This window comes from Zootermopsis nevadensis, unplaced genomic scaffold (assembly GCF_977971745.1).
Source record: "Zootermopsis nevadensis isolate Lab colony 2312 unplaced genomic scaffold, Znev_1.0 Znev_ptg000020l, whole genome shotgun sequence".
NCBI lineage: Eukaryota > Metazoa > Arthropoda > Insecta > Blattodea > Termopsidae > Zootermopsis > Zootermopsis nevadensis.
The window spans coordinates 11,405,908-11,425,727 of NW_028259152.1; the positions used below are offsets into that span (position 1 = coordinate 11,405,908).

At 40.4% G+C, this 19,820-nt stretch overlaps 1 protein-coding gene across 2 annotated transcripts; it reads right to left on the reverse strand.

Annotated features, from left to right (window-relative positions):
- Window positions 1-2,849: 2,849 nt before the first annotated feature.
- Window positions 2,850-15,890, reverse strand: LOC110835172 (kelch-like protein 10). Of its 2 annotated transcripts, XM_087351793.1 has the most exons (9): window positions 15,684-15,890; window positions 12,512-14,337; window positions 10,784-11,063; window positions 9,053-9,289; window positions 8,052-8,221; window positions 7,532-7,701; window positions 6,386-6,544; window positions 5,245-5,434; window positions 2,850-3,133 (listed from the first exon to the last, which is right to left on the reverse strand). In XM_087351793.1, exons 2-9 carry the CDS (start codon window positions 12,688-12,690, stop codon window positions 2,971-2,973), a joined length of 1,548 nt encoding a protein of 515 aa, XP_087207919.1. In that variant the 5' UTR covers window positions 12,691-14,337; window positions 15,684-15,890; the 3' UTR covers window positions 2,850-2,970. The 2 variants fall into 2 exon arrangements, with proteins under 2 accessions (XP_087207919.1, XP_087207920.1); XM_087351794.1 differs by lacking the exon at window positions 6,386-6,544.
- Between the last annotated feature and the right edge of the window lie 3,930 nt (window positions 15,891-19,820).

The following is a 19,820-nucleotide window of genomic DNA, read 5'->3' on the forward strand; positions in this document are numbered from 1 at the left end:
GATACCATAGCAACGGGTTTCCGTTCACAAATCAACTTCTGGGCAAATGGAACGTCTCTTATCGGAAACAGAACAAAAAAGAACCTTCATTGTTACTAAATTCTGTATTATAGGAACTTGCTTTGACTTTACCTGTATTTGAAAGTATTCATGATAAAATGTATTCCTAGGAACAAGCGAGGTTTGTGGTGAATTATCTAATATTATCCCTTCTTCCTGTCGTCCTTTATTCTTTTCTCTTTCATTTTTCAACCTTCCCTTTACTTGCCTTTCTTTTCTTTCAAGAACAAGCCTCTTTTATCCTTCTTATGCGTTCTTCGCACGAAGTGCATAACAAAATTGGTAGCCTGGATAACTCAGTCAGTATAGTGACTAGCTATGGGCTGGACGACCGGGGTTCGATCCCCGAAGGGGGCAGAGGATTCTTCCTCTAGCCTCTGCGTCCAAACCTGCTCTGGGGCCCACCCAGTCTCCTGTCCAACGGGTACCGGGGTCCTCTCCCGGAGGTAAAGCGCGGCCGGGGCGTGATGCTGACAATTCACCCCATCTCGTGCCGTGGTCGAGAATGAGTAAGAGCTATACCACGTCTTCCCTCAAGCGACTACATGGCGTGCGGCGGGACTGCTTTGCTTTAACCTGGGCTGGCCGTGTCTGTCCGATCGACCGTCTGTCCAGTAGATTCAGTTCTAGAACCACTGGACGGATTTGGATGAAATTTCATTTGGAGGTTATACGATTCTGCGCCACCTCAAAACGTATTTTGAATACGATAATAAATAAAATGAGGAGTAAATAAATTCGCGAGGTAGACGTCCAGGTGTCTCTAAATGCAAGTTGCAAATAATGCATGTACTCCGGTAGAGGAGACGTCTCGTTAATTAAAAGTTTCTTTCGACCAGCTTTCTTCAAACCAAGTCATTGATACACTTTTTAAATTCAGAGGCATCAGTATTAAATTATGTAAAATTAACAACGCACAGTAAGCACGCCGCTTGCATTATCTTACACAAACTGATCCATGTCTGGCATTTTACTGGTATTTTACCAACAGTGTACATTATTATATGCTGTCAATAATTGAATCATATGTTTTAATCACGTGATACAAGGACAACGAAAGGAGAGAACGCCAAGAGACTCACACCCCGACCACTCGTTGCTTCGTTTGATTTGTTGTTGGAAGTGGCCATTTGTACGCTAATGAAGACGGCGCGTGTCTTTATATTGTGGGTACATTAAAGATTCCTGAGTAGTACTGTGAGATAAAATTTGTGTATATTCTAGATGTGAAAATCTTAAGAAACTAGGACCGGTTAAAAGTTGCTTTTAATACGGTCAAAAGGAAAAAAGTCTTAAACGCCGTAATATAGAAGATGAAACTTTCTACATTCATCCACCAACTGCAAAGAAATTAAATACAGTTTTATCTGGGAACGTTCATTCTGTTCGATGAAGCACCAGAAATAGAGAACAAAAGCGGTCATTTGGATGCATTACTCCTCGAATGTCAAATAAATATACGTAAAGCCGTTTAATTAATAAACACGTAACACATGGTGGTGAACTTTTTTCGAAAATTGTTGTATTGATGCATATTTAAATCATTGAGGTTAGTTACCAGGGCACGCCTGATAATTATTTTCTAGTGAACTTGGCTTTTTTCCCTTCCAGTAATTAAGTCAAGTAAAAACGGCTGGCTTACACGCAGCAAAACCGGAATGTATAAACAAATTCATTAGTGGCTTCACTCTACTCGGAGACCTGCTAACATGACGATTTTCTTCGTGGTTTTCCCAGTCTATACAAGCAAAGCCCGGAATAGTAAAATAAATTTGGCAACGGAAGATTCCTGCCAAATTCCTTAACAATTAATTATTTACTATTCTTCCTCTCCTTCGATCCTATTTATTCTGAGTTATGGATGGTGTTGTTAAATGAATAATCACTTATTAGTCAGAATATTCAGTAGTTCGCCTCCAATGAGAAGGCTTCGTTAGAAATATTAATCGGCTGTGAATTAGACTTGACAGAGTTCACTGGCCACCTCTTATAAACACAGATTGAATCTTCCTATTTCAAAGCATGCAGGATGCTCTCGACCACCTCAGCGACTAGCACTTTCTCACATGTGACTTTATCCCCAGCATTAATTACTTTATTTTAAAAGAAATGTGCGTACACTTTGTTTAATAAGTTATTGTTAATTATAATAGCGAAATGTCCTCTCATTTATCATCAGAAGGCTACTATTCAGATTATTATGTTAAAGTTATTATATACGCACAAAATAATGCTTAAAATCCTTGTTTCACTATGTAATTAAAAGGGTAATGTGTTCTTTTACTCTGTAGGTATCTTAACTAAATTCAAGCTCCTAGTTTTGTGTATTTTGAGGTAATATTTTGTACTTATTCATTATAATACCTAAAAGTACTTTACAAAATACCGTGAATAAATAAATACATCTGTTAGCTGAAGCAATCGTCTGTATCTTCATGGCATTTGAAAAGGTTGATACTTACCCAGGGACATGGCACAATTATCCGGCAACTCAGCCAAATGTAATTTTGTAATTTCTTTAAATATCACACGTAGATAACAAATCAATACAAAATTCTCAGTGTGTTGCATTCATAATGAAGTTTTTGTAAACGATGTTCATGGAGCAAGAACATTTAATCTTCCCCTAATACCATGAAGACGGTTAAGTAACTCGAAACATGTAGCCACAAGTGGACTTAATACAAGACGCAAAGGGAAACTGCTGTGTGTTGATGGATAGTAATATTTTGGATAAAAGTGAACGTCTCTAAAATAATTAATTTCAATAAAACTTCTTGAGCAGAAAATAAACGAGGTGAAATAATTTTTCTCTTTATTTTTGTTTGTGGCTGCTACATCAAGTCCCACTTACCTTCATTATTTTCTTAAGGTACTTAATTACAATTAATGTGTTCATCGTAGTTGTAATCAACTGGAAACTACTGATTTTCCCACTCCAACATTTTTTTTACGTTTCTCCTCCATTAATTTGTCTCTGTGTTTGTAGGCGTAATCGCTTGCATTCGGCAGGTTCTCTACGACACAAGTCGACATGCAGATTCTACGAAAATTCATCTCTGCCACCTGGTGCCTGCAATTTGAAATATTAAAAGTGAAGGCAAACCATTTTTCACCATCCATCAGTATTATCTACATTAAAGACAATTTTTATCATATTTCACAGACACAGTTACAGAAAATACATGAGATGACATAACTCATGAAGTAATGCGTCTTCTACCATAAATAATTTATTTCATATAAATTTAATAGAAATGTAATTTATGTAAAGAAATTAACAATTTTCTTATTTTATTTCTTTTGGCCTTCTAAAATATCAGAGATTCGGTGTTGAATATGGCTACTTTAAAATATAAATACATATTAAAAGGACATATTGTCCTATATCTTTATTACCATAGGAAGTAAGCTGCAATTGTAACTAATCTGTAATCGGTACTCTCTCAATGCTATTTCAACAGAGGCTACAAACAAGTTATCTCTACTAAGGGAAAGCAGGATGTTTCCACTTGATTTCCAAATAATCCCTCTTGGTCAACCAGTGATGGGACACATAGAAAACAAGCTAATGTTCCTATACACAGTGGCAGAGTACCGAGATGAAACAAGCTTTACGAAACTATTATTTTGTAATAATATTTAGAAACTACTCGCAGTCGGCGTCACCAAACTTGTATAGGCCTAAAACCAAGACCGACCACCCTTATTTACTCTCTGAACTTGAGTCTAGCTCGTCTCCACGATGGAAAGAACTCGACACTTGTTAGAAGTCGGCACTGCTCATGCTTAGACAGATCAACACCTCCCGACTCCTGGGTTTATCAACCAGTTTGTACTACATTTATTTGTTATAAATTCACAAGTTAACTTCCAGCAAGCAGTACTTCGATCACCCTGAACTGCCTCCCAAGGGATCCGCTCGCCCTGCCGGTCTATCCCAGCTCGGGATACAACATCGGTGCAGATTAAGTATTAAAGAATTATCTTAGAGAGTCGTAAAATGTTGACCTAAAAATATCCACGCCTGATGCGCTTTCTCTGTCTTTGAATGGTAGAATGGAAAACTGCTTGAACCTAAGGGCTCAGGATTCCACCGAAATGTCGCTGAGTGCATTTTGTTTCCAGACAACAATAACAAAAATTCCCCCAATGGGACTTCAATGCCCGATTCCCACACAATATTTCAGAACAGTTCCCACGTGAATGTTTACGCAAAAACACATAGAACACCGGCCAACGTGCTATTATAACACAATACAATTTATTACATAAAAATGGAGGGAGAGGTTACGACTATTTTAAAACGCTGTAAAATGACTTTTGTTCTGCGATAGCTACGTTTGGTACACTACATTAAGCCATTACCTTCGGTCAGAATAATAAATTTAATCACACACTTTCTTTGGAGAGATAAGCGTGTCTTGTTTGAGACATGCGCCCATGACAACATTTCCCTCTTTTAGCAATACATTTTAAAAAAAATTGTTGTCCCACCAAAAATAGTTCTGGAGAGGTTCTGCTAGACGTAAAACAGACACAAACCAAAATTAAATAATTTTCTGTGGGATTTCTGGCTCTATCACAGATGAATAACAAGAAATCTGTCTTCTGGGAAGTTTTGGAGCTGCTTACTCACTCCGTCAACAGATGGCAGGAGACTGCATGGTCAAACACGCCAAGAGACAGCCTTTTCCAAATAAACTTCCATTAAAAATGGAAACATGAGACGGAAAGGCGTCGTTAAACCTGAATTTGGCCTAACACTTTGATGAAAGCCGATGATTATGGCGATGCTGATGTGCTGAACGCCAGAAACTTCCTGCCCAAGAGAGTGCCCTTGATCAAAGAAACTTACTCTAAGAGCTTCTTATTAACGCAATTACAGCTTACGTCTGATTAGCATTACCTAGTCATTCTCCCTCTGCTTTAACGACTCAGCTTGACAGCAACATCGCCCCCTCCCCTTCTCCCCCTCCACACGCCACTATTCGCGCGTTGTATTCAAGACCCTGAGTGAGCAGTAAGAACCTCTGAAACGTCGGTCAGTTTCTACGATACTACACGGTGCAGCATCCGCAAGACCGGAACTGATTCATTTCCTAGTGCTTTTCAAAAGTAACAGTTTGTGATTATACAGTCCCGAACAATCAATCAAACCAACAAACAAACAAACAAACAAACCATCCATATTCCTTATCATTGGAACATTCGACACCGAAGATGGCGTACGTGTCATTATGTTCACCGATGACGAAGATCATATCGTCGATCACTTCTGCGTGGGCGTCTCGATCAAAGACGCACATGTCGTGGATCTCAGCCCACGTGTCTTCTTCAGGGTCATACTTTTCGATACTGAGCTCGGCTCCTCCTGCGCACACACACACATTCCGTAATAGGCCACAGTATATAAAAAAGCTACCAAAATAAACTTATTCTAACCACATTCTGCGGGGCCCTTCTTGATAATTAATACTCTGTCACCTGACCACGAAATGTTTGGCTTTTATAGAACCACAAGATTCAGTACCTTATTCACAAAAGTCGGTACTTGAACCCTTTCCACATAATCTAGTTACTTAAAAACATTTTAATATTATCCTTCATTTTACGTCTATGTATCACAAGTGGTATCTTCTCTTCAACATTAAAGATTATGACGTTTTACATGTTTGTATTTCTCGTAACTCCGTCCGTCTTACCCAACGGACTTTACACTCTTAAATTTTTTAATTCCGTAAAGGGAAGTAATGAATGAAATACAGAAAATAAAATTCATTCCCTTTTGCAGTGTTAATGTTAGTACCAGGAAAGAAATTAAGGACGAAATAGCTACAATATTATTTTCGTACTTGTGGCATCAGGAAATTGCGCCTGACATCTGTTTTCTGCTTCATGAAACTGCGTGCGAAAGTAGCGTTCAACAATAAACGCAAGCTGCACTGTTGTAAACGGCATTACACAAACAATTGACGAAAAGCAAAGATCGCGAAGGGAGTGCTTTAAACCACCGGCTTTTTCGGGATAACAGCACAACAAACTGAAATTTCCTTCCTACAAGAACAAAATATTTATCTTTAAAACTGTGACTTTGTGACAATTGGCAATACGTTACTTGAGATACCACAAGAGATTATCTGTTGTTAGTGTTCTTTATGTAGAATGTAATCGAAACCACGAATCGGGGTTAAAATTACTGACAAACTAACTCTGTAATGACAGGAGAAAAATGCTGTTCATAAAATCTCAGTCACTCATTTGACAATAGCATTTTCTGTAAGAAGGATAGAGGAGCATCACTCAGAATGTCCAGAATTATCACCTAGGGCGAACAGACAGCCGTGGAAGGCGACGCAAGAGAAACTGGCACGTTTAGATAGCATTCGTGCAACGAACGTCCACTGGTCGGTGTCCGGGTCATAAACTTCCACCGAGTTTAGATTATTGTTTTCATCATGTCCACCAGTGACGTATATTTTGTCTGTAAAAACAAATTAGCTATACGAAATAAACTGTACACATATTTGGTGTAGGCAAAGGCGTTAAAACTGCTCCGTGCAGAGCACAGACATGGGACAATCCGTACTTAAATATTGTATTTAATGTCCCCCTTCGTGTCATAGCAACTGCACGGACACGGCTGTCTCTGTTCATCTGTTTCTTTGTTTCGAATGCAGACAATCAGCGTGTCAGAGGAAACAAGTTAAATGGATAAAAATAAACTGATAAAAATTAATATATACAGCATGAAGTGCTTAAATTAATGCATAATGGAAATGATTGTACGTTGCATCTTCTGTAAAACGAATTTGATTAAATTTGGTACCAGAGATGTACGGTACAAGCTACCAAGCGGTGATCTACATTTTTAATATAATGTGCTATTTACGTGAGATTATTAAGTGTTTCAAAAACATTATACATCTGTAAGATTTGAGGTTTTCACAGCGGTGAGTATGACGATTTCTGTCTTCTGGGTTGTTGCGCAACAACCCAGAAGACAGAAATTATTATACATCTGTATTATATGAGATCCAGTTTGATAGTTTGATGGTTGTTTGCATTCACTGCTAGTGTAAACTACGAAGGCAGAAGACGATGTACAGGTACAGCTTACAAGAGCAGAGGAAACAATCACGCCCTCAAAACTTCAAGCCGTTGCAGTCTGTGAAATAACGTAGTACGTAGCACGGATAAAAGAAAGGGATAATGAAAGAATACGGGCGAATGGAGTGAGGGAAACTAATTTCAAGAGCGAAGAGAAATGCCTTGATGATGAAGGCATAATGTTCCTCTGAAACGTCGGTAGTGGCCAAACAACGGACATCTTTGTACTCGCCACCGTGAGAACGTCAAATCCAGCGATTCCTTCAACTGTTCTTGCGTTGTTACACGCGGACGGACGGACAGACAGACGCCTTGCCTTCTGCACTAATTCACACATTTCAGTTTCACAGAATTTACGTACCATTGAGCATAGCCGCACTTGCATCATCTCGCTCTTTGTTCATTGGAGCGATCGAAGACCACTGGTTCGTCTTGCGGTCATATCTTTCCGCCGTTTTGAGAACCACACTTCGATGGTAACCACCCATGGCGTAAACTGCTTCTCGCAGAACAGCCACACTTAATTTATGTCTGAAACGAAAAGAAAAAGTACACGCTCTGCAATGCTCATTTATTGCTGATGGAGATGCATTTCCTCTCGCAGATTACAATTGTTCGTTCGTCAATGTCAAATGATAATTCAAATGAATTAACAAGCAAATCATATGCTTAAGTCCTCGAAAATCTACGAACGAAATCTGCGATTGGCTTCTATTCGGGTTTGACCGACGACCAACATTGACGCAAATATCCGACCGTATGTGAGTGGTACAATTTTACAGCCCATGCCCACATTTATATCTTGACTAAGAGAGCGAACATCAGCTTTTTAAGAAGGACTCTGATCCAAGGAGTTCCGTAGTAACCGATCTGCATCTTACCTTCGGGTATTCACAGGCGCCACCTCGCGACATGTCTTCGTAACAGCGTTGAAGCAGCGACATGAGATTAAGAATTCCTCGCCGTCGAAACCACCGATGACGTAAATGTCGAAACCTACTACTGCCGTGCCATGGCCGGATCGCGGACCGATCGAGTTGACCCCCTCCACCTGCAGAAACGACAGGTTATGGCTTTATGTTTCTTTGGGTCACTTGAACTCCAAGCAACCAACCACCGGAGCAGGGGTACAGCCCCCAACAGTGGACTGAAATTGCTACACCGTGGTGGGTGTCCGGACCTACCTTACTCGACAAAGACCGTGAGAAATTAACTTGGGGCAATGGTGAAATTATGAAGACCCGAAGAGAATCTTCAGCATTACCAGTGCTCTCGTCAAGCACGACAGACAAATGTAGAATTTCTTATCAATAGCTGACATTTCAGGTTTGTACGATGGTGAAGACTGATATTGGTGTTTTGGGTTTTATCGACGCAAAACTGGAGGCAGTACGTCCCACCACCCCATCCCAAAACGTGTGTCAGCCTTCTAATTCACGCGGCGTTACCACCCAGATATCCAACATCGACACTGATCAGTACTTCATTTATTACGTTGAAATCCACTGATGATCTACGATGATTTCCTTTTATGTCTCAAATCAGCAGACAGGTTGCCATGACAGTTGACGCTTATTGTAATTGGCATTTAAAGCAAATTTAATGAATTTCGTGGATTCCAATTAGAACTTACGTCTTACAGGAGACTCAGCATTTGTGTGATTTATGTATTTATACTTCTTGATTCATGTCTTTGAAGCTACTCTTAAAAAGGGTTCACTGCATTGCAAATAAAGAACACAAAATAAAGAGGTCCTTTTGATTAAGCTTAAACAAACAATTACTTAGTAAAAATAAGCAAAACAAGAGGAGAATTATTAATAGTATTTTCGGAGGAGTCATTTAACAAGGCATGTTAAGAGTAGAATTGTGTGCAACTCACCAGGCTCCATCGGTCTGCTCGTGTGTCGTACGCTTCTATCACATCTGTCCTGTATCTCTTACGTTTCCCACCAATAGCAAATAGAATGTCCTGTGGGATTCGCGGGTAGGCATACCTTGGTGTCACGAATTCCTTGTCTTCCTTCGTCATCATTTCTGAGTCGTGTAGAAATGCGAGCGTCTCCGAGATCACGGGCCCGCACGTCTCACATTCCGTCACGTACGGGTGATTTGATACCTGTTGAACAGTTCAATGTGGACCTTATAAACTTTTAGGAAGGGATGGGAAAGTTAAATCGACCAGAGAGAAATGTATTGAAATGTGTTTCAACCGAATGTTAAATACTTCAGTAAGAGTTGCATTTTGAGTTACATTCAAAAACGTAAACTATCCCGTGCAAGATGCACGCTGTGTTCACAACATTCTTTTTGATTCGATAACTTTAATTAATCGTCAAAATTACGTAGCAACGAAAGAAAAATTATGACAATTAGTTGCTTCGAGTGTCAAGGGAGGCATCCTTTCTGCATGTTGATGGTTGGGTTGAAGGTGTGTGATAATGGGCTCGATGTCTATAAAGATACATTGCATGTTTCGACCTTAATTGGTCATCATCAGGTGGTTCGAAACTAGTAGATATGAGTGCTGAATGGTAAAGACATTTGAAGCAGATAAGATTTTCATGGGTCCGTGTGATTGTTTCACGCGTATTCGTAAGAGGTGATTGGCTGAAAGCACAGGACATTTGACATAGTTTGGAAACATTTTTTTCTCTCAGGTTAAAGTGCACGTGAAGTGGAAGAAAGAATATCGTGAGTTGTATGGCTGCTTCGTGAGATGGCGGTTAAAATATTACAATTTTCAAGATGTCTATGAGTTTCAAGCCCCTCGGGTAATTTACTGTTGGCTGTAGTACGAAGCTTTGTTGCTGCACTTTTCGGATATCTGTTTTCCCTACGTGGTCAATCAGCTGGGACTTATCACGCTGAAGTGATCTTGGGTTGACTCTATATATCGTCGGAGATGCGTGAAATTATTATAGCAGCTAAGATACGCTTCTTATGGCAGTGGATCTTTGGTTAAGTAGAACGCTGCGCCAGAAGACGTGAATACTCTGTTGGAGGATTTTCCTATTCAAGCTGAGTGGGCGTTTGAATGTAGTTAACGGTGGAATGCTGTAGTTGAACTGAAACATGTAATGGATCTTAATAAACGCTGAGACTGTAGCGCACACGGACTGCCAAAATATCGGTCGCTTACAGACGGTGAATAAAAGACGACTATTAACTCCGACCACATATCTACAAAAAAGGACGAATCAAATATTTGTTTTAAACTCGCACGCGCACATATGCGAGTGTGTTAACTAGCGCTATTCTACAGGAAGTTGTGGTAACCATGGTAACCAACGTAATCTGGGTATTTTTTACGCAGCAAATTTTGCGCGGAATAAGGCATTAAAATCATTGAGTAATTTTCACGTTGTTAGTGTAAGATTTTAACCATAATTGGATGTGTCAACAGATTCTGTTAAAGCTCATCAGTATCAAATTTAATGAAAATCCGTTTAGACATTCTCGAGCTGGAACTGCGGACAGACGGACAACCTTACACGTGATGAAGTAAAAGGCTCACGATTTACATAAATTAGTTACGAACACGTGCGAAATTGGAATTTATAATGCGGGCTTCACTTCCCATAAACATCCACGATTTCAGGGGCATACTGACCATCTCCTTGAAAAACTTTATGTCAAGTAGTCCCAGTCTGACGCCCTTCAAAAGGTCCACGATATGGCCTTTCCTGTTGTCCGGGTCGTGGTTAATCCACCGGAGAACGCACTCCCACACAACTTTCTCGTCCTTCACGTTCAGTTCCTCGGACTCGATTATCGCTTGCTGCTCCTCTGCAGAGAGATCCAGCAGTTCTTCGCTCTGCTGAGACACTTCCACGAAGTGGCGCAGAACGAAGCGATGGGCGTGAGTCTCGAGGTCGGCGAAGAGGTGAAACCTGCGACAGCGAGGGTAAGGGCCGACTCAGAATCGATCTCCTTCGAACTCTGACACAATGAAACACTGCAGCAAAAACTGAATTCACAAGCATTTGCACACCACAGTATTTCGCCTCCAGCTTTTACCTTAGCCCTTTGAAGCCCGAGTGAGTGAGACTGAGAAGAAACAAGTGGAGAGGCAACAGCGAGAGACGCTCCGTTTAACCGGGGCAAAATAGTAAGTTTTCGGCTCTGAAGGTTCCCAGGCAATGCCCTCACGTTCTCGTGATAAAGTTATGGGTTGAAAGAAGGGCACGGTGTACGCAAGTGAAGATGGCAGTGAGACGAGAAGTGTAGAATTTTGAATTATGGCATCAACCTTGGCGAAACGACATTGTATTAACTGTGTGTGTTAATCCAGTAAAACCTCGTTTAACCGACCTATATGGGGGGGAGATCACGGGTCGGATAAGCCGATAGGTCGGATGCGCTAGAGGAAGGGGAACGTGGCCATGAATTTGAAAAAAATAAGTAGAGACTCAATACAGACTTTCCTTGGCTGCAGATGATGCGGGCGTTTCGCAAGCACAAGTTGACATCAAAAGAGTCAATCTTGAGCGCTGTTCGAGGGAGTACCTGTATTAAAATAGTTAATTTATTAGGCATTCTGAGTCTCTGTCCATCGCTTTCTACCGATGTCAGTTGATATGCTTGCTTTGTTGTTCTCAACAAGAAGGAGTAGGGGTTTTCCTTCTAAGGCAACCAGCAGGTTGCTTTTGGTCTTTGCCCGAAAATAACCAATTCTCTAAATGACCTGAAGTGTTCATAATAATCAGCAAAATCTGGGTGTGAGGTTAGATCAATTAACTGTACCGCGTGGACATCGATTTACACAATCTCGCTGGCAGAAATCGATCGCAAACGATCTGGTTGAAATTCGGTTGCTTAATGCGTGAATCAGATAATCGAGGGTCGGTTAACAGAGGTTTTACTGTGTGCAGAAAGATGTGGGGCTGAATGTTGCCATTGATATTGGGAGGATTATGTAAGAAGCAAGGATTGCCGAAGAGAAAGAAAGAAAGAAAGAAAGAAAGAAAGAAAGAAAGAAAGAAAGAAAGAAAGAAAGAAGGAAGGAAAGAAAGAAAGAAAGAAGGTAAGTAATTCGAGAGGAAGACAGAAATAATTGTGACCCTGCATTGGTCGTGATTCACGTTCTACATGGTGAAATTAGTCATCTGCAGGTCATGATGACGATCAAAACGTATGCAGTTATATCAGAACATTTAAATTACAGGCACGTTAATAACAACCTGTCAATAGCCCTGTCCAACAACGCATTATAATTCGCCCAGTCCTCAGTCAGAGGCTTTAATCTCAGACCCGGCACTCGGCTGCTCTCTGAGTAAAGCTGATTCGCTCCAGCTACGAAGGCTGACGTCACAGCAAATGACAAATTAAAATCAATTACCTTGCGAAATGCATGATGCCGATACAGTTGTTGACGTCCATTGCGTCTTTGAGGAAGTCGCAGCAGAGTTCTTTAACGCCTGGTATACAGAAGTATTCAGCCGTCACGAGCAGCTGACACGCGTTGTCGGAGTGGATGTCCACCTCGCGAAAATAAACATAATCTAGTATCGGCGTCATGACGTCCGAGCTAATTCCGCGGAGGAGAATATCAGTCTCCTCACTGGTGTGCAGTGTTGTTGAGAAGAGTTTCCTGAAACGTCACGAAGTAGTTGTTAATTTGTACTGATTTCGAGAAACGGCGAGCAGAAAATTACAAGTCATGCGCATAAAGTTTAAGTTTTTATAACTCACGTAGCAAAAAAATAAAAGTATCCTTTTGTCAACGTGGTGGATGAAATTTTGTTATCTGAATACTTCAAAAACTCCCACAATATGTACTAATGTGACCAGATAAACTCCGAGGGTGTGAAGAGCGTGCGTAGGTTAACAGAATATAATTACAAATCGGATGCTGACAGAAAAGCGTTTATGTCAGTACCAGAAAGGAACCTGTCAAAAATGCAGGGTAAAATACCAAGCAGCGATCATTTGTACTATAGAATGATTACCTCGTTTCTTACATACCTTTGACTCCTTCAAAAGACACCTGAGCTTATAACACCTATTACAGAAATTTTAGGGCCAATCAGCAAATTAACACAAACATTTCAACATACATCAAGGGCTGTATATTCCACTGATTGATCAGTTCTTAATATGAAATCTATTTTTCACGACAATAAACAACTTAAAAGAATAGCTGATTTTTCTATACCGCCTTTAAAAAGTGATCACTAACCAGCAAACAATTTCCTATTACAAATTAAGGGCAAGACAAAAAGAAAATCTGATTTTCGGAAAACTGAAAGAGGGGCACAGTTTGTAACATGGCATGAGAAACGTCTGTTGGAAAACAGAAACAATGGTTCACGGTTATAATTCATTTCTCATTTCAAGAACGCACCGCATCTTTATTTAATACACAAGCAAATTAACGTATGCACAAATTCTCGAACGATTCTCTCCTACCAATGAAACTTATTTCCCGAAGGTCTTTGTTACAGTTCATTATATTTCAGACAGAGCAGCACACAGCAGCTTTCAATGTTACGGACAATGGCGTGACAAAGGTGCATTACCAAATTGCTTCTGGACTTTGTCGGTCGTCTTTATGTATTAAAACCAAGACGTTTTGGAAATGGATTCTAATTCTCCCTTCAGATCGATTGACTGTCACCTTGGTACAACCGCACTTAAAAATTAGTACAAAAAACTACGTCCGTCTTCTAGGTCGTTGCGTCGTATTGTCTCGTAGAAATTATCGGACGTTTCAGAGGTACTCACTGCCTCCATCATCAAGGAAAGAAGGCAGTAAGTACGTCTGAAATGCCACTGAGATTCTACAGCCCAACGTACAAGGACATTCGTCCTCTTCCTCACCGCCGTGAGATTTCATGACAATGAACAAATAACAAAAGACAAATAGCCATATCACAATTCAGGTTTCTGCAACAAAGAGGTTATAACATTTCACATACTAATTGACGTCTATTGTGTCCTTATTTCACTTGTTAATCAACCACAATTGAAAAAAACCCTGAAATATGTGCTGCGCATCGAAAGAATCACTCTGTGGACTCGAAAGACGCCGCCGTCCTCCAACCTCAACACCGCGTCACAGAAGAGGTTCTTATCTCTCAAATCGTTCAGAGGGTCCAATGTTTCGGTGCACTTGCACCTGCCGCCTTCTTGAAAACACCTATGATGTTGGTTTGACTCCATCTCCTGAAAAAACAGTCCATCGCTGTTACAGGTTTTCTTCATACTGACGCGTGCATATCAACTGAGAGTGTCTGAGAGGGAACACGGTACTGAGAAGAACATCTGGTTCTGAGAGAGAATTACTGACAAGGGAATGGCGAAAACTGCATAATATTGAACTTTATAGGTCGCTTCACTAATTTATAAATTGTGGGCTGTCAGATCAAAGGTGATGAGATGGGCGGGGCATGTAGTACACAAGGCAGAGTCAAGAAATACGACATTTTAATCGGAAGACCTGAAACAAAAAGGTCACTTGAGAGTACTATGCTTTGCTGGGATAATATTAAAATGGATCTTAGAGAGGTGGGGAATGAAGGTGTGAACTGACTTCACCTGCTTGAGGATATGGTTTAGAGGCGGGGTCTTGTAAACACGAACATGAAACTTCATGTTTCATAAAAGGCGAGACATGCGATAAGCTGGGCTACTGTTAGACTCCATGGAGTCGGTTTGTTTCTTTGTTACAGAAATGCCTGTTGAGATTCAATACAAAATGACAAAGCTCTAAATGTGAATGATGTAACTAACTACATAGACGGCTTACGGAACCCGAAATTTCATCACCGAATTAACCAAAGCCCTCCACCGGACCCTGCCCTGGGCCAACAAAATCCAGTCTCCTTCAACTCCTATCTCCCATAGATTCCGCCTGACATTATCCTTCCATCTACGTCTAGGTCTCCCCAGCGGTCTCTTCCCCTCAGGCCACCCCCCCACCCCAATTTCTTGTAAATACCCCTCCCCTGCCCACCCCACCCTAAAAATATCGGGTGAGGATTACAGGCCGTGAAGCTCAGCATGCACTTTTCTCTATTATCTGTCTCACTCCAGTTTTGGGTCCAAATATCTTCCTCAAAACACTGACCTCAGAGACCCTCAGTCCATGTTCCTCCCTCAAAGCGAAAGACCACGTTTTGCACCCATAAATACTTTGCACTCAATAATAGCAAGCATTCCCCGGATTTAACCTGCTGTTGTAGGAAGTTAATAAGAGGAAGATTCGTCGATAATTAGGCTTGTGAAACCGAAATAAAAATTCTCTACAGTTCCCTAAAACGCATTAATAATGTGGATGTATCAAGATTCAGGGGCTACGAAACACGTTTTATTCCTTTAAAATGTTAATTGCCTACTGAAATATTATTTTATTATAAATGATGCCGTGAACAAACAGAAGTCAAGTATTATTACTTGAAATTGTATTAAAGAGAAGACAAGTCTAATTCTCTTACACGAGTTCACAAATGTAGATGAAAACATGTAAATGTGATGAACAGCAATAATAATAATAAATAGGGATCCCTTACCTCAAACTTTGTCCAAGAGGAAGAGTTCACGATGGCCACAGACAATGATCAATTGAATCAATAATAAAATGGAAAATGTGGAGGGCAGTATCACAAATTGCTTAGTAATACTTATATACGATATATATGATATTATAAAACGTTTTCAACAACACAAACGTATTTCTTCTACGAAGCACTTCTTCTACAAACGACTTACAGCTCAGTTTTTTCCACAGTAACGAAAGCCGATTGTTGACGGAAATTTATACCAATGAAACACAAAAAATTGTGAGTGGAACCACAGTTCCGGAGAATTTGACGTAAATACGTCTATACGGAAAGGAAGTTTATATATTGGCTTTATTCTAAATATTTCCTTCATAATGCTTTATACTTGAGTAAAGTTTGATTAAGACTCTGCTTATTTAACTTGAATTAGTTACGCTTAAGATGGGTCTGTGGTAGATGAATGTAATGTAATGTATTGTAATGTAATGTATTGTAATGTAATGAAATGTAATGTAACGTTTCCTAGGTAACAAAAATGCCGAGTAAACAGATGTTTCCAAGGTAACAATAATGCCGAGTAAACAGATGACGTTTCCTAGGTAACCATTGTTGACTATTTGTTGATACAAGCTGACCATTGTTTTCGGTCCATATTTACAAATTGTTGATATTTCCTAGGCAACCATCTTACACATTTTCATGACGCTTTTTTGCCGAATGACCCTTCGGTATAGACGTATTTACGTCAAAATACCGAGTAAACAAATGACGTAACAATTAGGCAAAGGAATGGAGTGCCTTTCTGTTTATTCAGGCAATTATACTGCGTGTATAAGAAAAGAGGTTGGAAAGCCTGAGAGGAAGAGTCCGCTGGGGAGACCTAGACGTAGATGGGAGGATAATGTCAGGCGGGATCTATGGGAGATAGGAGTTGAAGGAGACTGGATTTTGTTGGCCCAGGAAAGGGCCCAGTGGGGGGCTTTGGTTAAGTCGGTGATGAACCTTCGGGTTCGGTAAGCCATCTAGTTAGTTAATTAGTTAGTAGGGAGGGTAAGTCAGGGGAGTCCAACCAGATGACCGCGAGCACCAAAGTGCCTACAGAAGTGTTTTCCGGTGCCCTCCAGAATTTACCGCAAACAGATGACGAAAAGGGAATTGTGTCTTTGCCTTAAAGTTTCTTGTGTTTGTGGTAAGTTTTTGTATGGGAAAAAAATGCTCACGTGATACTAATGGCGTGTTAATTGCAGGAAACATTGTTTCAGAATTCTTTATGACATAGAATAAAATGACGTCGAATCTGTTATAAATGTTTGCATATCAGCTTATGTTCAGTGAATGTGGAAATAATGGCTCAGCTACAAGAGAACAATTTAGCACGTCCCGTGCACAGACGTTGAAACAGTTTCATAGACCAGCATCGTATTTGCATCAGAAAGCCGAGCATATAATCCCTTTTTTGACGTAAATACGTCTATACGGAAAGGTCATTCGGCAAAAAAGTGAAAGGAAAATGTGTAAGATCCATATCAACAAATCGACAACAATGGTTACTTATGGAACGTCGTGTTTACTCGGCATTGTTGTTACCTAGGAAAACGTGTAAGATCCATATCAACAATGTGTACAAAATAGACCGACAACAATGGTCAGTTTGCGTGTATTGTTACCTAGGAAACGTCATCTGTTTACTCGGCATTGTTGTGTTACATTACTGCCGCCAACAATCCGCTTTCGTTATTGCGGAAAGAGCTGAGCTGTGAATCGCTTGTAGAAGACGTGCGTCGTAGACTAGATAATTTTGACATTACATTTCATTACATTACATTACATTCAGCTACCTTCCTTTCATTGTATTTATTGCTTAAATATAATTTAAATACAGAGACGTATTTACGTCAGATTCTCCGGAACCGTGGTTCCACTGTCGATTTTTTCTTTGTTGTTAGTAGTTAATATTTTAGTACTGCTGATTAACGCGTTTGCTACCAGATGTCTCCAAATAAGCTGCCTTACAATTGTTTCCGTTAACCAAATTCAAGAGAAAGTTGTGGTCATAGTAGCCCATGATTATTTTTATTTATTCATAGTTTATTTAACGAAGCATTTTCAGCAGCTCAGAGTAGCACACGAACTTTCAATCCACTGATGAATTCGTCATCGGAAGTAATTTTATTATTTGAAAACACGTGACTCGCTTCAAGTTATATTACTGTTGATTAACACGTTTGCTACCAGATGTCTCCAAAGTCAATCCTGTTGCAATATGAATTCTTCTTCTTAAGGGTGTTAGTAAGCTACAGATGTTGCGGGCCAGACTGTGGAGATAATGAAGCATAAATACGATATGAAGATTATTATACAAAAATCCGATTTCACAAATACTCCACGTGTCTCTAATTAAGTGTCGACCTATGATGAACCCCCGCAGCTGTTGATGAGTCTGCTTCATCCCCCTCCGGCAGCACGATAGCACGCGACACACATTAATCCCTTTATAAACCACTGTCTTTTAGGAGAACGCGGACTGCACCGGAATTCACCACCGAACGTTGCGTTCTACTCTGCATCACGCCTAATAGTTTACTGACCCGAGCTATAAACTGGTGTAACTTTGTTTCAATAAACAACTATATATCTCTACTGTGTTGCTACAAGTTGACTTGAATATCAATTCTTAAGTGTTCAACGCACCCAATCAACAGACTTCCGCTCGGTCTACGCTCCCGTATCCCATCACCATCCTTCGGGATACAACAGGTTGTTGCGCTTTTTAGTCTGGTAGAATTTTACGGACGTTTCAGAGGTGGTTATTGCCTCTATCATCAGGGCTCTTCTGGTTGAACCACTGGTTTTTCGGGGTGTCCAGAATTTAAGATTAAGTACCCACTGTTGTTTGTTTTCTTCTGCATCCTTCGCCTTACGTACGTGCTTTTTGTTCGTGGTAAAGTTTATTGCGTCATGCATAATAGCAGACTTCAAGAGTACAATAGGTTATTGTACTAAAGCAATAATGATTACGTTTTTGATTACGTGACCAGTAGAATCATGGATTGTCATACCTAGAGCGAACAGGTGGCTGAGGGAAATTCCTCCTGCAAGTCAGTGCACTTATCGGAGATTTCGATTTTTGTCCCAGACAACTCGTTGAGACCCGTTATTATTATTAAGTGTTCTGTCTTACGACAGGTCCATTGCTCTGCCCAAAAAGAGCTCTCCAGTTGTCCCTATTCTCGGCTTCTCGCTTTAATTCCTGGAACGTCATCTTCTTTCCTTGTTTAAGGTCATCGGTTAGCTGTATCAATCTTCTTCCTAGTCCTCTCTTTCCTTCAACCTGGCCTTCGATGATATCACTCATTAATCCATTCCTTCTCATAATATGTCCCAGCCAGTTAGCTTTCCTTCGTGTAATCGCCTGCAGAATGCTTCTTTGCTCGTTGACTCTCCTCAATACTTCTTCGTTGGTCACTCGATCCGGCCACCTGATCTTCTCTATTCTTCTCCAACACCACATTTCGAAACTCTCCAGGTATTTCTGTTCCTTCTTCCTGAGTGTCCAAGTCTCTGCTCCATACGTAACACTTCACTAGTTTCTTCTTCATCTCCAAGCCCAACTTGCTAGTGAGAAGTATCCTCTTCTTGACGAAAGCTGCCTTGGCCATGGCTATCCTTGCTTTTACTTCCTTGGTGCACAGAGCGTCCGTCGTGACTATGCTTCCCAAGTACTTGAAATGCTCCACATTCTCCATCTGTTGGTTTCCAATTACAATGTTCAATGGTTCTGCTCTCGGTGCTATCCTCATTACCTTTGATTTTTCAATGTTGATTTCCATTCCATACTCTCTACCTGTTTCCACTAACTTGTCCATCATGTTCTGTAATTCCTCCTCTTCCTTCGCCAATATTACTAAGTCGTCTGCATACTTTACAGTCTTTATCACTCTTCCTCCAATTTTGAAGTCTCCTGTTCCCTCCAGAGCTACCTTGGCAAGCCATTCCCCGTACAGGTTAAAAAGAATTGGTGATAAGCAGCATCCCTGTCTTACACCTCTACCAATCTCAACGCTGTTGCTGTCTCCTGAATCCAGTCTCACTTTGACTTTTTGCTGCATGTACAGGTTTTTGATTAGTCTTCTGTCTCTCCAATCA